The following is a 24,946-nucleotide window of genomic DNA, read 5'->3' as shown; positions in this document are numbered from 1 at the left end:
ACTTGGGTTGTAGGTTTTAATTCCCAAAAAGAGCTATATATATTCTCCAGTGGGAACTAATTTCTGCACCACTAAAATGCCCACATTGCTCTGCTAAAACAGAGACTATTTAACAGAGCACCAAACCATCCATTTCACTGAGCAAAGGAAATGAAGACTATTCCATATGAGTAAACATTTTCCAGTACAAGTAGAAAATGGTTCAAAAAGTCTTGCTTCTCATGATTTTTTTTTATTTATTTAAACAAACTCCTCGTTTTAATAAAGTTAACATTCTGTTTATATATAAAAAATGCATCAGGTAGCATGCAAAATGGAAAGTGTGTAATTTGTGTGAATGTCAAACCATTGAGTTCCTGTCATTTTGAGACACCTCTTGTAAAATGTACAATCCATTCAAACAAGTGTGGTTGCTGCAGAGATGCAATTACTGCAACTCCAACAAAATAAAATGAACTATAGGAAGCATTGGGTTCTTCAGGCTTATCCTGGCCTTGCATTTTAAAAAAAGAAATAACAATATTGCATGCACAGACAATTACCCAGAGGGTAATATATCCCCTTCTATGATAAGTATCTAAGCAGATGTAAGACAAGAATTGCCTTCTGCTGTTGCCTGCCTCTCCCCATGGACAACTTAGAAACACCAGGTGAATCCTTCCTTTATTATAAAGAACTGAGAAATAAGAGGTACACAGTAATGGCTTCAGATTTCAGATAAATTGAGCAATTAAAAAAAAAAAAAACTGACATAATTTAAAATGAAGGTTATTTTCCAAATTTGCTTTTCTACTTTTTTTCCCTCACCAAAACAACTTGTTTTTTAAAGTGCCTCTGTAAAATTTGAATTATTATTTCCTCTTCTTATGTATGTGCACATTTATATATATACATACACAGCATACCAAAAGTACGATCAGGAAATGAAATTATGATATAACAGCATATATTAATTCTTAGAATAACAAATATCATGTCTCATCAAGACATTGGTACCAAGTATTCTGAATCAGTATTCTGAAGCATCTAAATTGTTTCCATATTAGCATGGAAAAGAATGACTTTTAATACTAAATCTATTTACTGCCTCATTTAAGCAAATGATGTAGCAGAAAAATTAAACTTTCCCAAGAGAAATGCTTATACACAGAAATGTAGAGCCCAAATTAGTAGCTAAAAACTGTTGTAAAATGCACTCAACTCACATAAAATAAAGTTAGAAGACATGTTTATGTAAAGCTCAAGAAAGCTGTACAATCCAAAGGGAAATAAAATGAGAGGAAAGCTAATAAGAGAAAGTATTACATAGTTTTACAAAAAGCAGTAAAGTATACCTAAATGCTTTTGTCAAAAGCAACACCGCAAAAGATACTCCTTAAAGTTATCAGGATTTGAGCTGGTTTACTCCAACTTTAATTGTCTGGTAAAAAAGTATATCAAAGGGCATTTAACTGAAACCAGTGAGTCTGAAAAGGTGATTATCAAAAACCATTAGTAATTCTGTCAGAAAGTATAACTGATATACTTGTGAAAATATGCACTGATATAGTTTTGTTCTCATTTAGATATTTCTATCCAAGCTAAAAAATTGCCAATATCTAGATGGTGAAAATTATTTGACAACAATAAAAGAAAAAAAAAACCAAAAACCCAACCCTTATATAAACTTCTGAATAAATTTGCTCAGATTTAATACAAACCTCATCTAAAAGCAATGAATGCAAAATTGAACTGTGGATGCCTGTTGTAACAACATGAATTAAACTTATGACTCTTATTCCTCCCCTTCTCAAGCACTTAGTTTTTGAATGCCTAGATTTTGTTTCCCTGAGCTGAGAAATATAAATTGCTTATCAGAGAAATATAAATTGCTTATCAGAAGCTCTATCTTCTCACCAGTTTCCTCTTTCCACCATTTTTGCCATTGCTGATGCTGACTACAGGAATCATCAGTTAGAGGAGATATAGACATCATATGCATTTGATCAGTTGGAATTCAAAGAACTGCAGTGATTCTTACCTGTTTTCCACATTGTGCTTTGCAAAGGGACTTTTGAGACATAAGTATTAAGATATTATGCTTAATTTGGATACACGTACTTATATCTATTCCCTGCTACTAGGTAAACTATACAACATCATTGATATATTGAAAATAATTAAAATAAAATGAAAAATCAATTCTTACCTCATTATATAGGCAAATTTCAGCAGCCTATATTTTTCAATAACTACATTGTTGACCTGCTGATTGCACAAGAGGCAACAACTGAGAGTAAATTAGGGGGAGTGCTGACATAGCTGATGGCAGTGTCCCAAGCTGTGAAGATGTTTGTACTCTTGAGGTTTAAGCCAACAAAAACCTCCTATCCCGGGTGCCAAGGTGGGTTCATGTCACAGAATAACCCTCAGCATCAGCAGGGACCAGGTGTGGAAGGGATGGGCAGGAGCCCTGGCAAGGGCAGAAGCCACATCTGCCCTCATCCAGGTGGGCAATGGTCCTGGACAATAGTTTTTAAATAACTCATTATCATATTAGTTATTTCAGAATTATGCCAATACAAAAAACTTATTTCCAGCATCTATATTTATATAACACACAGCTTCAAAATAATAAACCTTCAGAAAGGAACTCTACCTGCTATATATGAAAGAAAAAGTAAAAAAATTACTGATTTCTTTGAGCAGCATACTTCTTTTATTTTTTTTTTTCCAGAAGTCCCGATTGAATCTATTCTGTGACAAACCTGGGAATTATCAAACTCAAGTTTCTCAGAGATATTGGAAGCACCACCTGATTCCAATAGTCAATGTCCAGCATATAGGAGATGTGAATATTTAGTTTATCTTTAGAAGATACAAAGTTCCACTTTCTAGACATATTTTTGGGTGACTAATCATAGGTAATTAGATCCTCAACTTTAGATTTAGATTCTCAACTCTTCTTGTAAGAATTTAGCATATCTTCTCAAGCTAGGTATCCAGAATTAAAACCGTGTAATTCATTACACTGCAAACCTGGTTGCTGTGCAAGTCAGGAGTGCATGCAGGCAGGAGAGGTGACACAAAATGCCATGTGTCTCCTCCTGCCAGCCCAGCTACCCTGAGAAACAGGAAAGAACGTCTGGCAGCAGATTTGCCTAGCATTTACACAGGGTGAAGTAAGCAAAATTCTTTGGTGAATCCCTAGAACTCATCTGTTGCCACCAAGAAGAACCCAAGAGAAGTGTTGAGGATGCAGCTGCTGGCATCTCCTGGCCTCCAGACTTGGACAGAAGCGATGTTGGCCAGGTCACCTGGGCATGTACTTCAGTTCTGTGAGTGTGCCAGTGTGAGACCACAAACCACTGAACTCAGCTACTGATTGACCAAAATAACCACCTCTCCCTTCCAAATGGTATCTGACTGGGTTAGCTGCACCAATTTCATGCAGTTCCACAAGGTTTAACCCTGAGGAGAGGAGGAAGCACTGCTTGGGCACCACAAGCAGCTCATCACTGATACAGCTCTGCTTGATCACACACCAGTTAAACACTTCCAGCTTTCCAGGATCCTCACTCCCCTATCAAACTGATAACGTGCTGGATAGTTCTGCAAGTTCTGTACCACATCTTGGTTATCCATTGGAAACTCTACCTTCATAGCAAGACTATTAAAAAAAACCAAACCAAAAACAAACAAACCCAAACAGATCTTAAGCACTCATTATATTCTTGTATAATTTTTAATGAGAAGAAAACCCACAACAAACTAGATTAATATTCTATTTTTTAAAAAAATAATCAGCTTACTAGTGTTTGCTTATGGGTTTTTTTTTCACCTTAACAAAATGGGCAAGCTCTTAGTTTTCTGCAGAAAATGGCTGCTGTTGCTTTTTTACAGTAGCACAGTAGAAAAGCTAAAAATTAAATATTCATACATTGAATATATTTTCAAGCAAGCTTGCTCAAGCTTTAGACTCAGCTTTTTCTTTAAGAGCCTGCTGCAGTTAAAAGAGAATAGAATTTAAATACAACAGTAAGATTACCACAGAACCTCTTCTGATTCCAAGCAGTTTTACAAACTTACTGTGTTTTTTAAATGCAAAAATCTCACAGAAGTAGTTACTTGGTACAAATAATTAATGAATTCAGGAGAAAATTATGCAGGAATTCAAAACTTTAGAAAGTGAAAATATTTTCTCCATTCAGATAAAGAAATTGCTTGAAGCAGTTCATTTAAAACCAATTCCTGTCACACTCACATTAGAAGGATGTTCTTTAAGAGAAAATAAAATGACACACTGATTCATTGACTAGCACGTTTATCAGGACATGCTGATAAAGAATCATTAATCAAGACTCCCTACTAATAGAAAATCATTAGAACAAAGCACATCAGCAGCAATGCCTCTTCAGTTATCAGGCCTTTTTTAACCAATACCTAACCTTGAGGCCAGTTTCTCAGTAGCTTTCAAAGCTTCTCTGACGTAATTTATTCAAGACTCTTGACACAGTGCAGTCCTTCAGTATCACAACAACAGCTTGAAAATTAAGTACATAAAGGTGTAGGGAAACAAGGGCAAAGGGGAGTTCTTACTTTGAATGTACTGAAGCAACATGAGTTTAAATTCACCCAAACCAGACGTTTTCAAGACAAATGTTAGATTATTTTTTGTTTCTATCACCTCAGTTCAGGATATATCTCAGTAGGATAGGGATTACTTTAATAAATAATATATGCTTCATTTTGATTTTTTAAGTGTACCTGCCATGCCATTTACTCTGTCATCCAAACAAAGCCCATGATGTGTTTGGACAGCCAGACTAGCAGGTGGCACAGATGGACCCAGGTTCACTGAATCCACAGTGGAACTCTGATGGAGCAATGCTCTAAGCAAAATCAATGGCGGTCTAGAGAACTCTGAATATTGCCACTATAGGTAGAAAGCAATGAAAATAATAAAAACTGGTTTTAATACTTCTTAATGATGCTTTACAATTAAAATGGATCGCTTCAGTTATAAAACCATCTGTAAACTCTGAGGAGCCTCTGGCACCAAGAAGCTGAAACAACAGTTCAGAAGCAGAAACAGACAAAACACAAGCTTCCATTATTCACTGATGGTACAGGAGGTTTCAATACATTATTTTTGACAGATGGTTTTGGGTTGAGAAACTGAGACACAGGGCTAGACTTTTTCCGTATTTTCTTCTCGTTGCCTTTTTTTTCTTATTCCCCTTTTTTAAAGTTAGGTAATAGAATGGTAATCTTACTTAGCAGCAGCTGTTATTGTTTCGTCAAGCAGCTATCTATTAAATATAACACTCAGAAAATACAGCTGAAAATATTAGGACTACCTGCTATGTTTTGTTTTTTTTTTTAACTGAGCTTTCTAGAATTATTCAGTCTTCCAAGTAAATGAAGGCAATTCTATATTAAAAATTCCTTTGTTATTCTTATAACTTAACATATAGCCTGAAACAAAAATTGTTTGTAGATGTCCTGACCTTTAATGTTTTATACATTCTCTTTTCAATTATCATCAACATCTCCCAAATAGCACCTGGCTTCTGTTCTCTATGGCTTCTTTTTCATCCTGTGCTGACTTTGTGTATTGAATACCTTGAAAAGAATATTTTCAGAATTAAAATACCATATGAATTTTCTCAATATATAGCAGAAAATTAATATTTACATTTTTAAATTGTTGTTTGGCTTTGGTTTGGTTTTTCTTGTTTGGGGTTTGGTTCATTAGGATTTTTTTAAACCTCAGTGCTTTCCAGCAACCAAAAACACCTACTAAAGTTGGTATCAGTTGATCTAAAGCAGAATGAAAATCAGAAGGCACTCAACTACAGGATGATATACAATTTTGTATTTAAAGTTCTTCTTTCTTATAAGAGATTCTATTTCCTTTTCACACAAGTTCTCAAATCCCACTGTGCCCTCTAAAAGCCTCACTTAACTGTAATAGGACACCTGTAATAGGTTACCCTGGTCTATGTAATAGGGTATAGGATTTGGGAACAAACTAGAAATATTGTTATCATTATTATTTTGTGGATTTTAGATATATACTACTGCTTGAATATTGTTTTCTCTCTTGTAGGGTTTGAATTTGATGAGAAAATCTTACTTATCCTCTAGATATCATTCTGCAAGCTACTGTGGTAAGGCTAAAAAATCCTCTAGTTTTCACATCCTGTGTGATGGCATTCAGTTTACTTCCTGATGCCCACCTTAGCTTTCTTCTGGTTAGGAAGAAGCAGAGGAGTAACTTGCTGGCCGTTTTGAGAGCCTGTGTGAGCCTTGAGTGGATACGGAAGTGAGAGGAGGATGAGGATGCCCTTACACAAGGTACATTCTCTTTGCTTGAAGATTTTGACTGCAAAGAGGATCAGTTCTAACAAGAATGCCAAAGCAGTGGTTTTTAAGTTTTCAGGAAAATGTATTATGAATGTATGATGAATTACATTTCATAAACAATTGAAGATGTCTTGAAACCATTTTTTTTTTCTTTTTGAGGTCTAGCCTCAAGGGAAACACTGTGGATTAGAATGGATTTTGTTCTCCTGCTGATGGGAACAGGGAATAAATGCAATAAAATGGCAGTAAAATGTAGTGGAGTAGACATCTGCAAAAGGAGACATAATCCTACAGTATTTGCACATTCGGGATAGACAGTTTTCTCTGTTTAAAGAAGTTGGATCTTCCATGAGACTTGCCACAAAGCCCTGATTTCATGATGAACCAGTGTACACTCAGGATGTATAAACAGGCTAAGAAATGTATGGCACATTGCTAATAAGGAAAAAGACAAAAGAACAGGTCAAGTCTTTGAAGCAAGTCTGCTAATATGGAAAATAAAAAGCTTAGTTAGAGAATGATCAGAACTCAATAAATACCCAGGGCAATGCTTCACAGAACCAAGAGGTGCTGGATAACCCATCAAACAATATCAGGTTTGTCCCCTCAAAAGTTGCAGGTGGAAACAAGCAAGCTGATGCTCTTTTTGCTATTTATCTGGCTCCCTGGTTTCAGAGTTGTATGGTTACTACCTGAGAGGTGGAAAATTTGAAACGCAAAGCCAGCTGAAACTGGTAACAGAGAAGCAGGCAGAAAATGCCTTCTACAGGATGAGAAAATGTGCTACATGGCTGTCCATTTCTCTGTGTAAACACCCATTTTACTGTTATTTTTGAAAAAATAACAATAACCAGTTTTGCTAGTGAACATGTCTATCCACTTATATGGGATATTTAAACACATCCTTCTATTACCAAGTGCACTTCTAGAAACTGCATTGCTTCTATCTTAGTTCATTACAGCAATTAAGCATGCACTAAGAACAGCTTTGACTAAATGCCTTATGGCATTAGGCAAATTAATATTTGCCTCTGCTATTCTCTTTACTTTTTTCACTACTTCTGCATCCTTCTAAGAACTCTGGAATCTGGAGCAGAAAAGGAAAGATACCTTATTATATCATATTTTTCTAACCCAAACACTAGACACAAATTTAGGGTAACAAACATTTACAGCCAAATTTTAACAGTGGCTAAGCAATTATTCCAGACAATTCAGTATCATTCATAACCAATCTCTGGCATAAGAACCATATCTAAACCCTCAAAAAGGAGATTTAAACCTCAATTGCTCAATTTGATTTTTAGAGAGAAGACTGGGCTGCAGTTTCTGGTGGTTTAAGGAGTAGTGAGTGGAACATTCTGATACCCAAATTTAGTCTGTCAATGTGTTTAGCCAAATGAACAATGAGTGCTTTGGATCTCATTATTGCATGTCTAGACACAGAGCAATAATTCAGTTATAATATGAGGAGCCTTGCTTTCAATATTATTGATTATACAATACTTAACAGTGCTCAGAGATACTATAATCAGATTAATTGTAGGGACAAAACAGAGAAGCAGCACAAAAACCACAACTGACAAATTATTTCCAAATATTTCCTCCAATTAATTCCTTTACCTATGTTTTATAGTATATTTGTAACACAGTTACAGTTATCTTATTCCTAAATACATTGTGGTACATGTCTGACCAAAAAGAACATTTGGTTGGAATCTAATTTGAACTAGACACATGAAATGAAGGTGAAGATTCTTTCAAGCTGAAAGGAAAGACAATATTTCAAGTTGTGTATCAGAATTTTTGCACGCCTCTAAAATCACCCAGAAAGAGAAAAGTTCTATACAGTTATATCTGAACTTAGGTTTCAGTTCCTTCTCTGAAGCATTTAATATAAATGTACAGAAGCAAAACTCACCACAGGCACGGAAGAGGAGAAGTATATACCATGTTTCAGACGGCTGTGTATCATCCAACTGGCAGTCCATTATACCATCGGCTGATGAAAGATTTTGCCATAACCATAAAGATCTTAAAAAAAAAAAAATAGAGAAGTCAACAGATAATCACACACAGAAGAAGTTAAAACTGAATGTTCCTTATTTAAAACACAGTTTCACTGCTGTTTAAAGCATCCTTTTAAAACAACAATAACAAAAGAGCCTGTTCTACGTCATTACCATCCAGCAAGAGATGGATATATATTCTCTTACCACTACTGCATTGATATTTGCTCAGATACTTCATTTCAATTATTTTAAAGATTTTTTTACATCCAGTTGGCTTCAGGATTCATATATTTTTTCCAATGCTGTTTAACAATGGCAGTTGCATGCACTGGCATTTTCTCAAAAGAGTATTTTTCAAGTGCTATTTGTCTTCTTTCATTTATGTGGAACTCTACCACATATTTTCTACCAAAACACAAAATCCACATGCCAAAATTATCTACAAAGGTGGATGATGGAGAAGACCACTGCACAAGAGCAGGCAGTTGACAAAGCCAACAACTCTAAAACAAGACACACTACTCAACTTGGGTTAACAGCACATGGAGAACAAGGGACCAACTCACCACCCCATCAACAGCAACTATTAATTCCTTGTCTCTCTTTTGCTAAACACAAAGGCCAGAGGGCTACAAAGCTTGCCTGAGGATCTGATCCCAGAGTTGCATTTTTAAACATTGGTGATTGGCAGAACGATAAGAGGTGGGTTCTACGCCAAGTGGCTGTATAGCACAAAAGCAAAAGCCAATGGAGTTTCACTGCAAAAATTCATATCAGCAGTTTTAAGGAGTCTTGTTTTCTCTTAATTAATCCTTAGTAGGCCTCCTTGAAAGAATTTTCATATAGAGCCATTTTTTCATGGTTCCTCAAAGTTGCCAGAAAGTGGCACAATTTAAACTGAAACACTGGCTCAAACCAACAAACGTGACAAATCTGGGGTTCTTGAGTTTTGTGGTTTGTGTTTGTTTGTTGGGAGGCAGGGGTTTGGGTGTTGGTTATTTGTGGTTGTTGTCTGGCTGGTGTTTTTTTTTATTTTGTTTCCTCAAAGCAAAAAGGGATGGGAGGCTTCCATCACTCTAGATGTATCCTATTTCACTAGACTGAATTTAATCAGATTTAAATATTTCCTCTCAAAAGAGGCTTTCAATTTTAAATATATTTAATGTCAAATCTTGGGTTAAAAGAAAGGTAGGATTAAAGTGAAAATGTGACCCCAGCACAGTGGTTCCTCTCTCATGAAACTCCTTTAAAGTCAGACGTTCCAAACACACTTTTCATCAGATAGAGAATGAGATTTCATGAGATTTCAGGGATCTCTCTGAAGTGAGGTTTTATATTTTCCATAAAACTGCAAAGAACTTAAAAGCTAAGAAATTGATTCTCTCTTCACCTTTTAAGAGAACAACTTAGGTAAAATGAATATAATTCTCTGACATTTTTCCATGGACTATTTTTGTCTGCATCAATCACACTTTTCTTTTGACTCCCTCTTCTGCAATTTTATGTCTAAATTCTGTTGATAATTTAAGGACAGTAACATGACCCTTCCAAACATTTAACCCTCCTACTCTGCTCTTCTCCAAAAACCCACTAAAAATGCTGAACAATGGGTTCAATTGAGTGTACATGAATAGAAAACATCATCACCAAAATAGAATAACCAACTCTTATTCATATTTTTTATACAAGGGAATTAAATTTCTAATTTTCCTAACCATGAGAGCATTTTATCATGGTGGCGACCAGCATAAAAGTCAAAACAAATATGCTTGGGAAAAGGCATTTTACTCACATATAATAGTTTTTGTTGTATGTGTTCTAAATATTTTTCTGTAGTCATTTTCTAATTCTCTTTCACAGGACAAAATGATGTATTTTCAAGTATAGTAAGGCTTTTTTCAAACAATCAGCAACTTTTAGCAGGTCCTACAACAGGCTACTTATTGCTGCTACATCTCACATTTCTGCTATCTTTTCAGCACAAATGAACAGGAGTGAGGAATTGGTCCAATACAAGGAAAATATGTGAAAAACTTGTTCCTTTTTTTAAAGGCAGGTCTATTTCCTCCCCTTAGAATACTACTGAACCCAAAATACTACTGTAATGGATGAAGTACACAGGCGTAGGCACAGAGAGAAGATAAAGTGCCTCACCTGCTACTGTTACTACTGAAATGCTTGTCAAAATGCACCTTTTGTTTTGAAAAGTATTGTATTGGTAAAGACAGTATTTATATGAATATATTAGTATTTTAAAGCAGTATTTAATATTTACAGTTTTGCTATGTCAATGCATTAAGCACTACAAGCTTTTAAAATTTTAGGCTTTGTAAAGACAAAATGAAATTCATATCAAATGTGAAAAATATGTAACAGAAACAATACAGTTATTTAGGATCTTTTATGGGACATTATCTTTCTCAAAGCCTGCAAGAATCAAACCTATATCATAAGCTCTTTCCATAACTTATTTAGATAAAGTGATCTATTTGTTCTTTCATTCATCATTTTTAGCTGTGCACCTACGGCAAGGCACCAGCACAGCCCTGCCAAGACAGTAAGGTGGGAAATCAGATAATTAGTTTTTTCTTGAACAGACTTAGAATTCCCTGAAGGACTTCCTTCCAGGTGATGAAAGAACTAAAAAACAAAACTAAACTAAATAACCCCAAACAATAACATTAAAACTAGGCAAAAAACCTGTGAAGTTCAGCATTTAAGAAAACTGAGGAGACAATTTCCCACTCTCCTAGTAATTTCCTTTAAAAAATATAAAATTAATGTGAGAAATCAGAGTCTTTTTTACATTAGCATATCTTTCCTTTAATATAAAACAGTATATTCCACAAAATTTTTGGGAACTTTGCAGATTCTTCTTCACAGTGTGAGAAGCTGTAGAATGTAGAAAGCCATCAATATGCACAATGAACAGGGTCTGGTAAGGTAACTGCTCAAGTTGCATTATAATTTCTGAAGAACTACACTTTTGTTTAAGTAACTGCCCCATCTTAACTTGGAGGTAGATGCTGTTTAAAGTGAATGCACTCTCATGTCAGTGGACTAGCTACACAGAGATGATCAAGCACTGTGACTCAAATACAAGGGAATCGACTTACTGCTGTGAAGTGCAAAGTTATTAAAACATTTTAACAGAAGGCCCTGACCATCATTCAGTCATATGATTGAGGGGTTTGTTGTGCAGGACTAGATTCCCGAGCTGCACTTAAGGATGCTTTAGTGACCAATGTAAAAAGCTGGAAACGGTGTTTACACATTCTGATGACAGCCTTAATCTGTCAAGAAGATTTCTGCAGAGCCAAAACAATACAAGTTTTGGCTGTCCTGTGGTATTCTGACTGCCCATAAAATAAAAAGCCATAAAAAGACTTTGATGTTTTCAAATACTTTAAGAACATGAAGGAAAAAAATAAACTTTGCAAGGACTAATGTAGTTGCATTTTTTTGAGTATGCACAAAACCAAATAAGGTAATATTCCCTACAAAGAGGCTTTTTAAGGAAGCTACTAAATATTAACAAAAGTGACAAAACACCCAAAATACAAACAACTAAAAATCTGCCCACTGTAGCCTGAGTCTTAATCTGTTCCCAGCACTCAAGTGTTGCAGGTGGACAGTAAGAATTTATTTGTGACTTCTCTGCTAGGCACAAGACAGTTAGTTGAATTACAGTCTCAGAATTACATAAAAAGCAGCAGTCTCTGTGCACCAGCATTATATTGGGACCACCTGTCCCTTCAGCCAGCTCCTGCAAGATCAGCAGTGCTCCAGCACAGCTACAGGGACTGACACTAGTGCCCACCTCAGCACCAGGGGCAGGGCAGAGCAGTGCCCACCTCAGCACCAAGGGCTTCAAGAGCAGAGCCTCTGCAGTCTGTAAAATACAAAAAGAATGAATCTGAGAATTCTCTCCTAGACTGACGTCTCAGAAACGTGGAAAGAGTTTCAGGCTGTGCACATCTCACTGTCATTGCCACAAAAGCCTTCCTAAAAACCAGCAATTTCCTGAACATCTTATGCAGCTACACAAGCACCCAGACAAAACGCAAACTAGCAATTGATTTCATTAATTAGAAAAGTTGCTTTGAAGGAACTGAACATTACTGACAGAAGCAGTTTGCAAGCATTGTTCTCTAATGAAATCTAAACTGTCATTTCAACAAAGGCAAAGGGTTTTTTTCCTAACAAGCAACATGCACTGAAAACTAATTAGAAGCCATAGGTACACAGCAGTATTTCATACTCTGTGAAAGGCTAATCTCAAATAGCCAATTGCAAATGGCTCAGCTTGTACAGATAAAATGAAGAAGTCACTCGAGCACCCTTTATTGTCACCTTACACAAGGCTGTCCCAGCACTGCTCATCTGAAGGGGCAGAGCAGAATGTGGCCATTCCCACAATGTGCCTCTGTTGCGTTGCACGCACCCCACCAGACCACCATGCATGTTGGAGACATGCTTGGATGCTGGATGCTGGATGAATTTCCAATCCTTAAAAATGTAACACTGAGGAGAACATTCTTTGTACCAGCACCTCTAATTGTAAGCATAATTCTTGACTCCTGTACTTTTTTTCTTTCAATCAGTCAAACCAGTGGTTCCTACCTGGTATAACATAACAAAAGGGAAACACAAAAACCCAGCAGTGCTGCCAGCTACACACTGTGCAAAGCAGGATGGATACACCATGTAAATGCACACAGGTGCTAAAGAGCTTTCATGGCAAAAATAAGTAAGCTACATGTGGTTTTCAGTCATGGGCTTTATTCAAACTGATTGCTACTTATATAGTTTTCCTTATTTAAATGAAAACTTCTCATCAGGTTTAGTTCTACTAAAATTTGCACGAACAACATCCAAAATGGCAGTTGATTATTCTAACACACTGAAAAATAACTATATATTAATTATTTACAAAAAACCTGGACGAATTTGTCTCCTTTAAATAATCAAAACTGGATTTTATTCAAATGACCAAGAATTTTGGCCCCTAACAATTAATACAACTTGTTTTAATCAAATGTTGTTTCATGTTATGAATATGAAACATTTTAAACTGTGGAATAGCACGTTATTGCTTGAAACTCTCAAGTTTGTTTTAAGAGTGAGACCTCATAACCACAATATCTAATGAGTCCTGATAAATGATAATGATAATGAATCCTTTGGTCTTTAAACAAACTGTACTAGCCACTGACCTATTTTCAAGGTTTAACCAATTCAGCTTGCATTTAAAAAAAATCTACTGCTCAGAGGGAAAAGAATATGATCTTCCATTAAAATACAATTTTCCAAAAAGAAAAAATGTAGGAAAAAAACTGAAAAAAGCTGCATTTGAAGCACAGTCAATTAAAAACACATATGGCAGCATGCATTTAAAAAAAAAATCTGGTTATTAGCACCAGTATCCCACCTCCATCACAGAGAGCAGCCTGCTCCGAGGTCAGAGGTTCTAAGCTGAACACAAAAACACTCAGACGGTGTCAGAGGATGAAGTAAAAATTTAGTCCTGGATTCACTTCCCTGTGTACACAGTTTTAGATTGTACCTGTGTCTTACTGTCATTGCCACAAAGACCTTTCTAAAAATTGGCAATTTCCTGAGTGTCCTATGCAGCTATACAAGTATCCAGAAGGAATACAAATTAGCAATTTTCACAAAGAATTGGCTGATATTAACTTTCCAAACAACAGATTTTCACTCAAAGGAACAAAGGACTATTTACCTGTGATTTCTGAACAGTGAATTCCACTTGTAGCAGAGCAAGAGAAACTATGAAACATAATTTACATTTCTCTTGCATCTTTCTTTGCTTTTTTCTCACAGAGATCCCCCACCCTACTACATTCTCATTCAATGTTTGTAATTAATTGAAGGCTATTTGCCTCAACTCTTCAACACTGTGAGATACATAAAATTATTTATTATTATATTGTATTTTATTAAAAATTTCTAGTAACAAATTGGCAAAGCAAGTATTTGTATCCTCATATTATATTAACTAAAGAGTATTTTCAGGAACTAGAAAAATTGCCATGCAACCTGTTGTGCTATGTAACACTTAAATGGCCAGTTTTTCTGTACAATGATTTCTGTACAAAAATTAGCTCATTTTGCCTGTGTGAGATATGAATAAAGTAGAAAAACAAAGTATATAGTCAGAAGTGATGGCTTCAACATATATTCTAGCATTTAGCAATAATAGTTCAATACAATGTAAAAAGAGAAAAAAAAAATTACTTCTTAACCAGAAATAATTGTTATCCAGGACTGATTGTGGATGAAGTTTGAAAGCAGAATCATCTTACTTCCACAAGGTAGCAATGATGTTGTGCTTAGCATGTGCCCCCAAAGCCAATCCTTTAGGGAACTGGTGGTAGTTGACAATAAACCTCTACACAGACCAACCACATAATCACTTGTTTAAAAAACCAAACAAAACACAAACAAACAAAAAAACCCCAACCTTTAAATACTCTCTATGATATATTAATTACATTGTAATAAATCTTCTCTAGGAGAAATCAGCTTGCAACAGCTTCATGGCAGCTCCTCCTTAATGCAAGTCAACACCAGCACCGTGGATTTGGACACAAAAGTCTGAGTGAGGGGATGAGATTGATTTTAACCTCTTCAGAAGTCATTCATCCTCCTCTACAGTAGTATGAAGAAAATCCAAAATGGTGCAGCAAATACCCACTATATACACTTTTTGTGATTACAAAATCTGGAAACAATCCTAGTTTCTTTGAAGCAAAGGGAAAATCTAAGATGTGGGGTTAAAAACCCCCAAGGATCTTACAGATAGAGATTCAGGCTAGAAACAGAGGGGTGTTTCTCAAACGATGCAGCAGGCAACACTGGAGAGAAAACAAAATTAAAATAAAAATTAAAAACTGTTTGGGAGGCAGTTTAATATTGTTGGTACCTCACTTCGCCTACTTTGTTCGTGGATGACTTACTGGACATTTGAAATGTTGATTTACCCTGAAGCTTGCCTGTGATGTTTTAATTCACAGGCCACCTGTTCAGAGTGCATGTTTTGGGGAGAGAGAAGGTAAGAACCTCAAACCATGGAATACAGGAACCAAGAAAACTACTCTCTGTCTCTTGGAGAATGGAGGCAGCTGCCCATTTGGAAGAACTTTTTCTTTACAGGGACCAGAGACATAATGGAATACCTGAAACAGGGTCATCAAATTTTCTCATTTCTAGAACAACTGTACTGGAAGTAGCATCCTGAAAGTAGGAGTAAAATCACAAAAGATGGAAAGAAAATGAGTTATAAAGTTTCTTTTTTTTTTAATACTATATTTCAAAACCGCTAAGAACCAAGTAATTTTTTTATAATTAACAAGAAATACAATATTCAAAAGAATTTAGGTGGCAGAGAATATTCATCAGTTCAAAATACTCTTTAAATTGCTAAGCAAATTAGTTCAGAATATCAGAAGATGTCTTCTGTTACTAAGGCATAAGTACATATTGTACAAATTCCAGATGACCAACTTATATTACTGATTTCTATATGGGTGATAAAACACAATATTTAAAAACCTATTTTTATTACTGTTTTAGCATAATTCATATTTTAAATTAACCCCAAGCATAAAGAGAGAGAGAGAGAAAGAGAGAGAAAGAGAGAGAGAGAATAAGCAAGCTTTTTCCTCAAAATTCTAGTGCTTTCCTAAACAAGATGTTGTTAGCCAAATCTTAATATTCTGTTTCTGCCTTACTACTGCTGTTACATTGTCTAGGAAGGTCATCTTTCAGGAAATAAGAAGGGACAGAGAATAGTTTTTCTGCTAATATGATCTAAACAAATAAGATAAAGAATTCAGATACTACAAGGACGTACTGTTCCCTGCCATGTGGTAGCTTTATTAGTAATAATTATGAGGCTAAGTTACACATAAAAATCATTCAAGAGAGATTAAAGGCTTATGCTAAACTTATAAAAGCTATGACCTAAAGGCTAACCTTCAGATATTAAAAAAAAATTTTCAAAAGCCAAAGAAGAACATGCTATATATGGAAAGATAATCGCTCCATAAACTTTACGGAGATGTCTGAAACAGGCAACTGCTGAAGAGAGAGAGCATGAAACTGCAACACTTGCTATCACTTAAAAGCAAACTCATCAGAGAGGAGAATGATTTCAAGGCTGGGAGAGGCTTAAGACAGGCTATTGGGCTTTTCTCTACATTCTATTTCAAAATCCACGAAAAAAACAACAAAACAATCAAAACCAAACAAACAAAAAAAATCCCAGAATAATTCAAACAAACAAACAAAAAAAAAAACAGAATAATTCAAAAATGCTTCCATTAAAGCATGATGTTCTTCTTTAGTCATAGTTTATCCCTTATTATTCATAATCATTCATACTACCCACAGAACCATACAAGCTTGTAACTGCTTTATACAGAATAACAGGATAATTGTGTACTTAACAAACCCTACAAGAGAACAAAACTGTGATCCTGCGAGAGCACAAAACACTTTTGCAAATGGTATCAAAAGGGTAAGGGGGGAAATGAAAAGCAGCTATGACTGATAGAATACTAGAAACTGTATAATTAATTCCACTTAATAATTAAAATCTGTTTATTGTCTCTCTTTCTTTTATTTTTTTTTTTAATCAGATTACATGTAAAAAGAGATTTGAATTTCATTAAGACACATTCCAGAGCATGTGGTATTCTGGAACTATAACTTTAGCAAAACTTCAAAATTGTATTTTTTTGTTTGTTTTTTTTTTCCTTTTCCTTAAGAGATATCCTTTATGCATGGAAGATGATTAACCATATTGTTTTATCAATTCAAATAATTTTTTAAAATAATAAAGCATTCTGAAAAACTAGCCTAAGTTTTGAACACACTCCAAAAAATTGCTGTGTTTCTTTCCAAAGGAAAAGTTACAGGGGTGGATGGGGGGTAAATTTTTTTTATTTAGATTAGTGTTTGGTTAGTTTTGTCTTTAACAAAGAGTTGAGTTCTTGTTAAAAAAATCTGAATAACTAAAATTGTTCTAAGTGTTTCATTTGCATCAGTATTTCCCTACTGCTGTCATTTTTAATAAAAAGATGATGCTATTTCTAGACCTTCTTCACCGAAAGCCTGTTAAACTTGGTGTCATTTTCAAATAAAATTAATAAAAATCAATACTATCTACACCTGTATCTGCAACAATACATGACAATTCTGACAGGGTGAGATCTATAACACAATATCTTTTCTCTCCAAGTAGAATTAACCAGCAATTCCTCAGACACTCTGGTGACAGGGAACTGTGTTTATATTTTAGATAGTGACCATGATAAGCCAAACATTAATGACCTTCTCTTTCCAGGCAAAACAAACCATTTTTGTAACGGAGTTTGTTTGTCTCAATTACATTAATTGTAAATGTATGATTTTAATCTCATCTTGAGGAATTTGTGCTGAAGTTCACTTTGTACATCCAGCCAAACTAAAGATTTTCATGCCCTGTGAACTGAAAACATTTGATTCTCACAAATATGCTAACATTTTTCTTTATAAATCAGAGTGTAAGCTACCAAAATGAGACAGCTGAAGACTTCCTAATAAGAAATACATCCATAAATTGCAATATTATAATTGTTTCTTCCCCAGTAAAACTTACGCTTGAGTGTCTAGTTTGTTTTTATTTGCTTTCATCTTGTTTTTATTTGTTTTCATTTGCTTATTTTTCTTTGTTTAGCTCTCTGTCATGCTTGAAACAGTTTTACTGGCTTTTTAAACACATTTATTTCAGAAGCTTGTAGGGACATAAGAGAATTGTACTGCCTCTGAAAGGAGTCCAATGAGCTCAGACTGTCACTTCCAACAGTGGCCAAAAGCAAATGCTCAGGCAGTAATACAAATTATCCACAAGAATAACCCATCTACTCCCCAGCTTCCAGAAACTTGACAGAATCACTGAGCCACATATGGTGGGGGCTTCTGTGTATGGTATTATCTCCATCTCCTAAAATCCCTCTGCAATTCTTTCAGCTTCCCTCACTATCCCAAATAAGTTTACTCCCTCAGCAAACCTTGCCATTCAGCTGGTCTCCAATTAAATATATGTTCACCTGAATGAGCATTTTTAATATTTTTAATGTCAAGTTAACTGATATTTATAATATCAGATACAATAAAATCATGATATATAAGATGAAGAAACATCCTCATTACAAGGTAATTTGTTATTTGTTTTCTGAGTTCTCAGAAAAACGACACCAAAAATGGAATGTATATATGAGTCTAGTATCTAACTTGTGAGGTTTCTACAAGTTTCAGGATTAATAGGTAGTGGAAATAGACAGCAGTGATGAAATAAGGCTATTAAAAGTGGGCAAGAAACACTAAGTATTAATCTGCTTTGCCTTGCATCCATTCCATCTGCTGGCATCAGCACTATCTGCAGATCTGTCCTTTCCAAATCAGTTCTACCCAGAGAGAGGATGATAGGAAAATTTATATGACATAAGACAGGAAAAAATTAACAACTAATAATGTTTAGTTATTTTCTTTGCTTATAGAACAAACTTTTGCAAATTCCAGGTCTAAGTGAACATCCCTATATTGGGGGGGGGGGGGGGGGGGGGGAATAGATGCTGTTTTAGCAGCAAAGAGTAAGAGCCATATTCTGGCAATGGTTCAACTTCCTGTGCATATGAGAAAGGAAAGAGAAAGCAATAGAGCTTAGAAAACACTTTTTTTCTTCTATAAGAAAACATGTCACAAAGGGAAAGCTCCATTGCTGTGAAAAATTGTCAGTTATTATTTTCCTAAAGACAGAGACTTTCTTGACTGGATGGTAGATACTTAGAGAGGCAAAGATGCAGGTCTACACTGAGGTCGGCCCAAAACTAAGTGCACCTGGGGTTGGAAGAATGACTTGGAATATGCTCTTCATCTAATCCATCACAGGAATCTTGTCAGTCCCCATCACCAAGTTAAACAAAGCATCCAGTAGCATGCCTGGTGAGGAGCTTGTCTATACAAAAGACTTTTCAAGCCCAATGAACTTTTGCACCTGCCTAGTGAAATCTAGAGGAGGTCTTTATTCCCAGGCAAGACAGAAAGGCTGCAAGGAAATGTCCTGCAGGAGCAGAGAAACACAGGGGAAAGAGTAAGATTCACTAGGGGTGTCAGATAGCAAAAGCCTGTATTCACACCTGGTAAGTCGCTTTCACCTTTATTCTACCTTAATATTCCAAGGTTTTCAGAGCAAGATAACTTTTTAAAAATCAGAAAATTACGACAACACAAAGAAGAACACGTTAAACTTGACTCAATGGGACATTTGTTGCTTTCTTGCACTGTTGGGAAGTCCTCAAATGACATTTTCAAAGTCTTGGGTACGACCTGTATGGTGGCCAATTGTGCCAGAAATTAAGTAATTTGCCATTGGCGGGGTTCAGGAAAACAATGAGGCAGTTGTGTTACTGGGACTGCTCCTTGGACCTCCCCAAATACTACTGAATATACAGCTCACTACAGCTGCTCCCTGTGTGTGCCCATAAATATGCAGGAAGTGTTAGAGAAATACAAAGAGGAAAATACCAAATCCCCAGCCAGGATTCTGTTACATAACTGAAATTCATGGACACCTCCCTAAGCTAAAGGATCTTAAAGACCCCTTAAAGCAAGCTGAGGAATGTATCTTGAGATACAGGGCAAGAATGGATTTAAAGGGCCAGGAAGCATTCTTGTGGTAAGAGAGGAAGAAACCTAACCAAGTGAAAAGCCATGAACAATAATCATATTTTAGGGGCTCATCATAACAGCTCTGTAAATTAAGGAAAGTAAAAATCAGTGCACATTCCAGCTGCTGCTGAGCAGGTACCTGCACACCAACTGAATGACCAATTTCTATACTTGATATAGGGAAAAAATTTGTCACCTTGCCCCCCTGCTGACAAATGGTGAGAGCAAAAAGCACAGCAGAAGGAAGGCAGAAACAACTTAATAATCTCTCAGTATCAACAGCTTGGTACTTGTATAGTACTTACAGGGGAATGCTGCCACGACATTGACCTCCAACAAAGCCTACAGTGTGTGAATCAGTGAGGTTCAGCACAATCCCCTCAAAAAATGTGGTGGTGAGTCACTGTCACAAACAGCTTCCTGCTTTTTTTGCAAATGAGGAAGAGGCAGAAAAGGGATGAATGAAGAAATGAATAAATGGTTTGTGTATTTCTTTTCTCTGAAATGCTGGCTTTGAAGAGGACCCAGGTGAAGAGAAAGCAGCGGCAGCAGTTGCTCAAGGCTATCACACATGAAAAATGGTAAAGGCCCAGAGAAGATGTAAGATATGGTTCCAGACAAAAAGATTAATGTCTTCTTAAGAGAGTCTGATTTTCAGACATATCATCAGCATAAATGCTGCATAACAGTTTTGGGCCTGAATGAACAACATCATATCTTCTCTGTTGTAGAGCTTTTAAAATCTTTCTTGCCTAAAAGACAATCATAAAATAGTTTGGGCTGGAAGGGACTTTTAGAGGTCATCTAGTCCAATCCCCCTGCAATTAGAAGGGACACCTTCAACAAGCCCAGGCTGCTCAGAGTCCTGTCCAAGCTGACCTTGAATGTTTCTGGGGATGGGGCATCCACCAGCTCTCTGGGCAGCCTGTTCCAGTCTTTCAACACCTTCATCATAAAAAAAAAAAAAAAAAAAAAAAATTACTTATATCTAATCTAAATTGAATCCCTTTCCCTTTAAAACCATTACCCCTCATCCTGTTACTACAGGCCCTGCTAAAATGTTCCTCTCCAGTTTTCTTTTAGACCCCCTTTGAGTACTGAAAGGCCACAGTAAGGTCTTCCCAAAGCCTCCTTGTCTCCAGGCTGAACAGCCCCACCTCCCAGTTCTTCCACATAGGAGAAGTACTTCAGACCCATCATCATCCTCATGGCCCTTTTCTGAACCCACTCTAAGTATGTACTCTCTTAGATCTAGTATGTCTTTCTTCAGTTACTAAAACTATTCTGGGTTTCTAGATAAATATATTTAAATAACCCTGCATATCATAAATAGTTTCATTAAGTTATGACTGGAAAAAACTCTAGTTGTACATACCCATATATCAACAAATAAAAAAAAATATAATCTGTGTTTCCTAAAGGCAAAGAATCAGAGGATCTGTAAAATGCTTTAAATTTTCATTTTAAGGCATTGAAAGGACCTACTACATTCGAAGCCACCTTCAATGTCATGAGAAAATAAGTATTTTAAAGGACTATTTTTTCCCTATGAAGAAGTAAAAGGCAAAATTTCTCTTACAGCTTGTGCCAGGTAGCAAGCTGTAATTGTACATTTTTCTATGAAATCTGCTAACATCTCACTGGTAACTTACTAATTTTTCAGTTCATTGCTTGGCTAGAGATACCTAAATTAAATTTGGACACGTCACGTCCTTGGAGTCACCCGTTTGTACTGGGAGAGTGTCAGGAAGAGATCTGCTTTCAAAGACAGCAGTGTCAGCAGATGCTGCTGTAATTAGGGTACCAGACTGACTTTCATCAGTAAGATGATCCATTCCTTGCTTCAAAATACCATTTCTGCAAGGCCTTGAGAAAGTCTCTTAACCACATACACATGCCACCTTCAAAAATGAGTCAGGTTATAGAAATGACACCAAGAACCCAGGTTAATCAGGATATACCTGGATTCAAATTAATCAAATCTCCTAAAAGGGATTCCCATTTCTTAAATGTGTATATTTGTTTCTGAAAAAGGTGAAAATTTAAATACATATTTTTAACTGCTTTAAATACATATTTTTAAACTGCTTTAAGCATGCTAAGCAACTCTGAAACATTTGAAATGCTTTGGCATCTAGTCAAATAATATGAAAAATGAAAATTAATTTCCATCATTTTCCTTTTTCTATCATCAAAATGCAAGTTTTCTCTGGTTTGTCATCTTCCGGGAACGGCCAGTTTTACTAATCACAGAAAGCTCATTTGGCTATTTACAATCCTCTTGTGCTCCATAAAAGGCAATTAAAACAAAACTTCACGTTAAGATGTCTTTATCTCATCAGATGCATGGATGATTCAATTCTGCTTAATTACTTTGATGTCCAGCTGGAATAAATTTGGTTTAGGATAGCAGAAAAAAAATTAAGGAAACAAACCAAAAAGAATGGCCAAATGAAGGGAGTCAAGGTACCCAATACTTTTATCTCAGAAATGCAAATGCCTGTTAGAGCTACAGAAAGCCTTTACATATCAAATCATCATTAACTTTGAAATTTTTTTTGTCAGAAATTGAGGGAGGAGGCCTCAACTACGGGAACAGAAAGCCAAGAAAACATAAAACAACCCTACTCCATTCCAGTGCATTAACTTATGGTGCCTCCAGGTGGCTTTTCACAACTATGCTGATTTCTATTGGAGGAGCTGAAGTCACAGTCAAGAAGTCAGAGACTAAAACTGAGAGTAAAGCACTTATTTTGCAATCAAAAGCAATTTTTGCAAAAAAGATTTTTCAGTGAATCTGTGTGTCGGTCTACCAAGGCAGAGAGGTGCTCCAAGGCATGTGTATTCCTTCAGATTTGTGCCAGTGGAAGTGATGTGACATTCCAGAATTTTTTTTTTTAAATGCGCATAAAAAAGAAGAATGGTTTCAAACAATTGAAGGAAAATAAAAACCTAAAGATATTTCTCATTTGCAACAAATCCCACATACCATATTCAATGTTGTATTATCAGACAAGTGTTTCTACTGTTGCTCTGTACTCAGTTATTTGTAAAGTAGCAATCAAACATTGTGAACAAGTTTTCACTCATTCTTGAATACATCCAGAAGCAACAACATTTGATATACAGTTATTGGCAGTTCACAACACAGGGGGCTCTGCCTTAAAATCACAGAATAACAGATGAACCTTTGGAGCTTTCTGTATTTTTACTGTTTAAAGCTGCATTTCATACCTATTCCAGTTTTAATCATCTCACTTTTTAGAAAGCTTTTTCTTTTATTCCTGTCAATTTCCCCTCCCCTTTTCTATTACATGCAATACAGTATGACTCATTCTGCACAGCAGACTTGTCTCCATGCTGCAGGAATGGTAGTTACAGGAAAAGAATCAAAATTTGTGACAGGTATAAATCAAATTACACCACAATCACCAACACTTGTTTTAAAATCTCTAATCAGTAATGGGACAACATCAAATTACTTGTTCCCTAGAAGTTATAGCCTGACGTCAGAAAGCAGGATTTCCCTTTAGAAGAGATCTATAAATTACATTGTACTTCCTGAAAATCTTCAAAAGTGAATGAGTGAATGAGCGATCTCAGGCAGAGAATGAGGAACTTCCAATTAATTTCCTTGAAATCACCTTACCAGCTTGTGTCTGAGGTAGGGACACAAAGAATTTTTTCTCTCACTGTGGTGCTTATCAGGTAGAATTCAGTGATCTGTTTTATAAATTCTTCCACATTTTGTATTTTCTTGTCATAGCAGATGTTTTTGAGGCATGGAGTAACCACAAGACTAAAAAAAAGACACTGTCACAACACACTGTGCAGCTTACACATCAAACAGAAGCCTCAGGATTACTACAATTAATTGTTACTGTACCACTCAGAACTGGTACACTTAGTTTTTAATTCAGAAGAAGAGTGGTGTGTGGGAAGAGTATACCAGTACTGTTTGTAGTGGAGGGATTGATAGAAGGGAAAAGCCCTCTAAGTCACTCCTGCCCAAACCAAATCTTCAGACAAGAGCTCTAGGTGCTGTGGTCTCTCTGTGGGTAAGAGCCTGCCTTGGACTTCCAAAATGCAACTCATTCCAGGCTCACTTTGGCCTTAGGGAACATACACCATGGCACTGCAGCAGCAGATTGAGGGGTGACACCTTTCTGCAGGCAAGAGCAAGGCACACAGCACTAAAAAACACCCAAAGAGGGATCATTTGTTTTGTAGGGTCTTCCCCAGGATGACAAACTGCCCACAGCCACACAGGAAGGCATGACAGCCTTTGTCATCCCAGCTCTGCAGGGCATCACCATCCTCATACCTGGCCACCCTGCCACCTCATTGCCCAGCTAAGGGACTGCTCAGAGAACTTTGTCCTTAGGCCTGATCACTTAGGGAAAAAGAGAAGAAGTGCATGAAGAGAAAGGATGCAACTAGGGCAACTCATGGACCCAAGAACAAACAATTTCTCCCAGGTTGTACAGCACAAGGCTATGTCTGTGCTACAAGCAAATACTCAGACTAGGTCTACTTGGAAAGAAAACTGGAGCAGCCACCTAACAGGGAGAAAAGAAGAAGCCTGAGTAAAGGACTGCTTTAACAATAGCCACGTGGTGCCTCTGTGACACAGGGAAGGCCAGCTGGCCATACAGACGGGATATGGTCACAAAATACATTTAGTAAAGCACGTTGATACACCACATCTATAATGGGAAAAACAGAACCACCATGCTGTAGACAAAAAGGAGCCAGTCAGAAATCTCTCAGAGATGTCTGAGAGACATTAAGACATTTGTGAAGGAAAGAGAGATAAGCATGTGATCTTTATTGAAATAAAGGATGCTTCC

General features: G+C 36.3%; 1 protein-coding gene across 5 annotated transcripts in view; it reads right to left on the bottom strand.

The window, feature by feature from the left end:
• CHRM3 (cholinergic receptor muscarinic 3) overlaps positions 1 to 24,946 on the bottom strand; it is a 273,827-nt gene that overhangs the window by 185,774 nt on the left and 63,107 nt on the right. For 2 of the 5 annotated variants that reach the window (XM_071432667.1, XM_071432692.1), the window contains exon 2: positions 8,270 to 8,382. In XM_071432667.1, the coding sequence (XP_071288768.1) occupies positions 8,270 to 8,301 (32 nt within the window). In that variant the 5' untranslated portion in view covers positions 8,302 to 8,382. Of the gene's footprint in view, positions 1 to 8,269; positions 8,568 to 24,946 lie in introns of those variants that run through there. The other 3 variants (XM_071432674.1, XM_071432685.1, XM_071432679.1) reach the window with 2 other exon arrangements.

Source organism: Agelaius tricolor, unplaced genomic scaffold, assembly GCF_023055355.1.
Source record: "Agelaius tricolor isolate 1412-34295 unplaced genomic scaffold, bAgeTri1.0.p SCAF_1, whole genome shotgun sequence".
NCBI classification, from domain to species: Eukaryota; Metazoa; Chordata; class Aves; order Passeriformes; family Icteridae; genus Agelaius; species Agelaius tricolor.
Note: the sequence above shows the minus strand (reverse complement) of the source record. Positions and strands in the feature narration are given on the sequence as shown.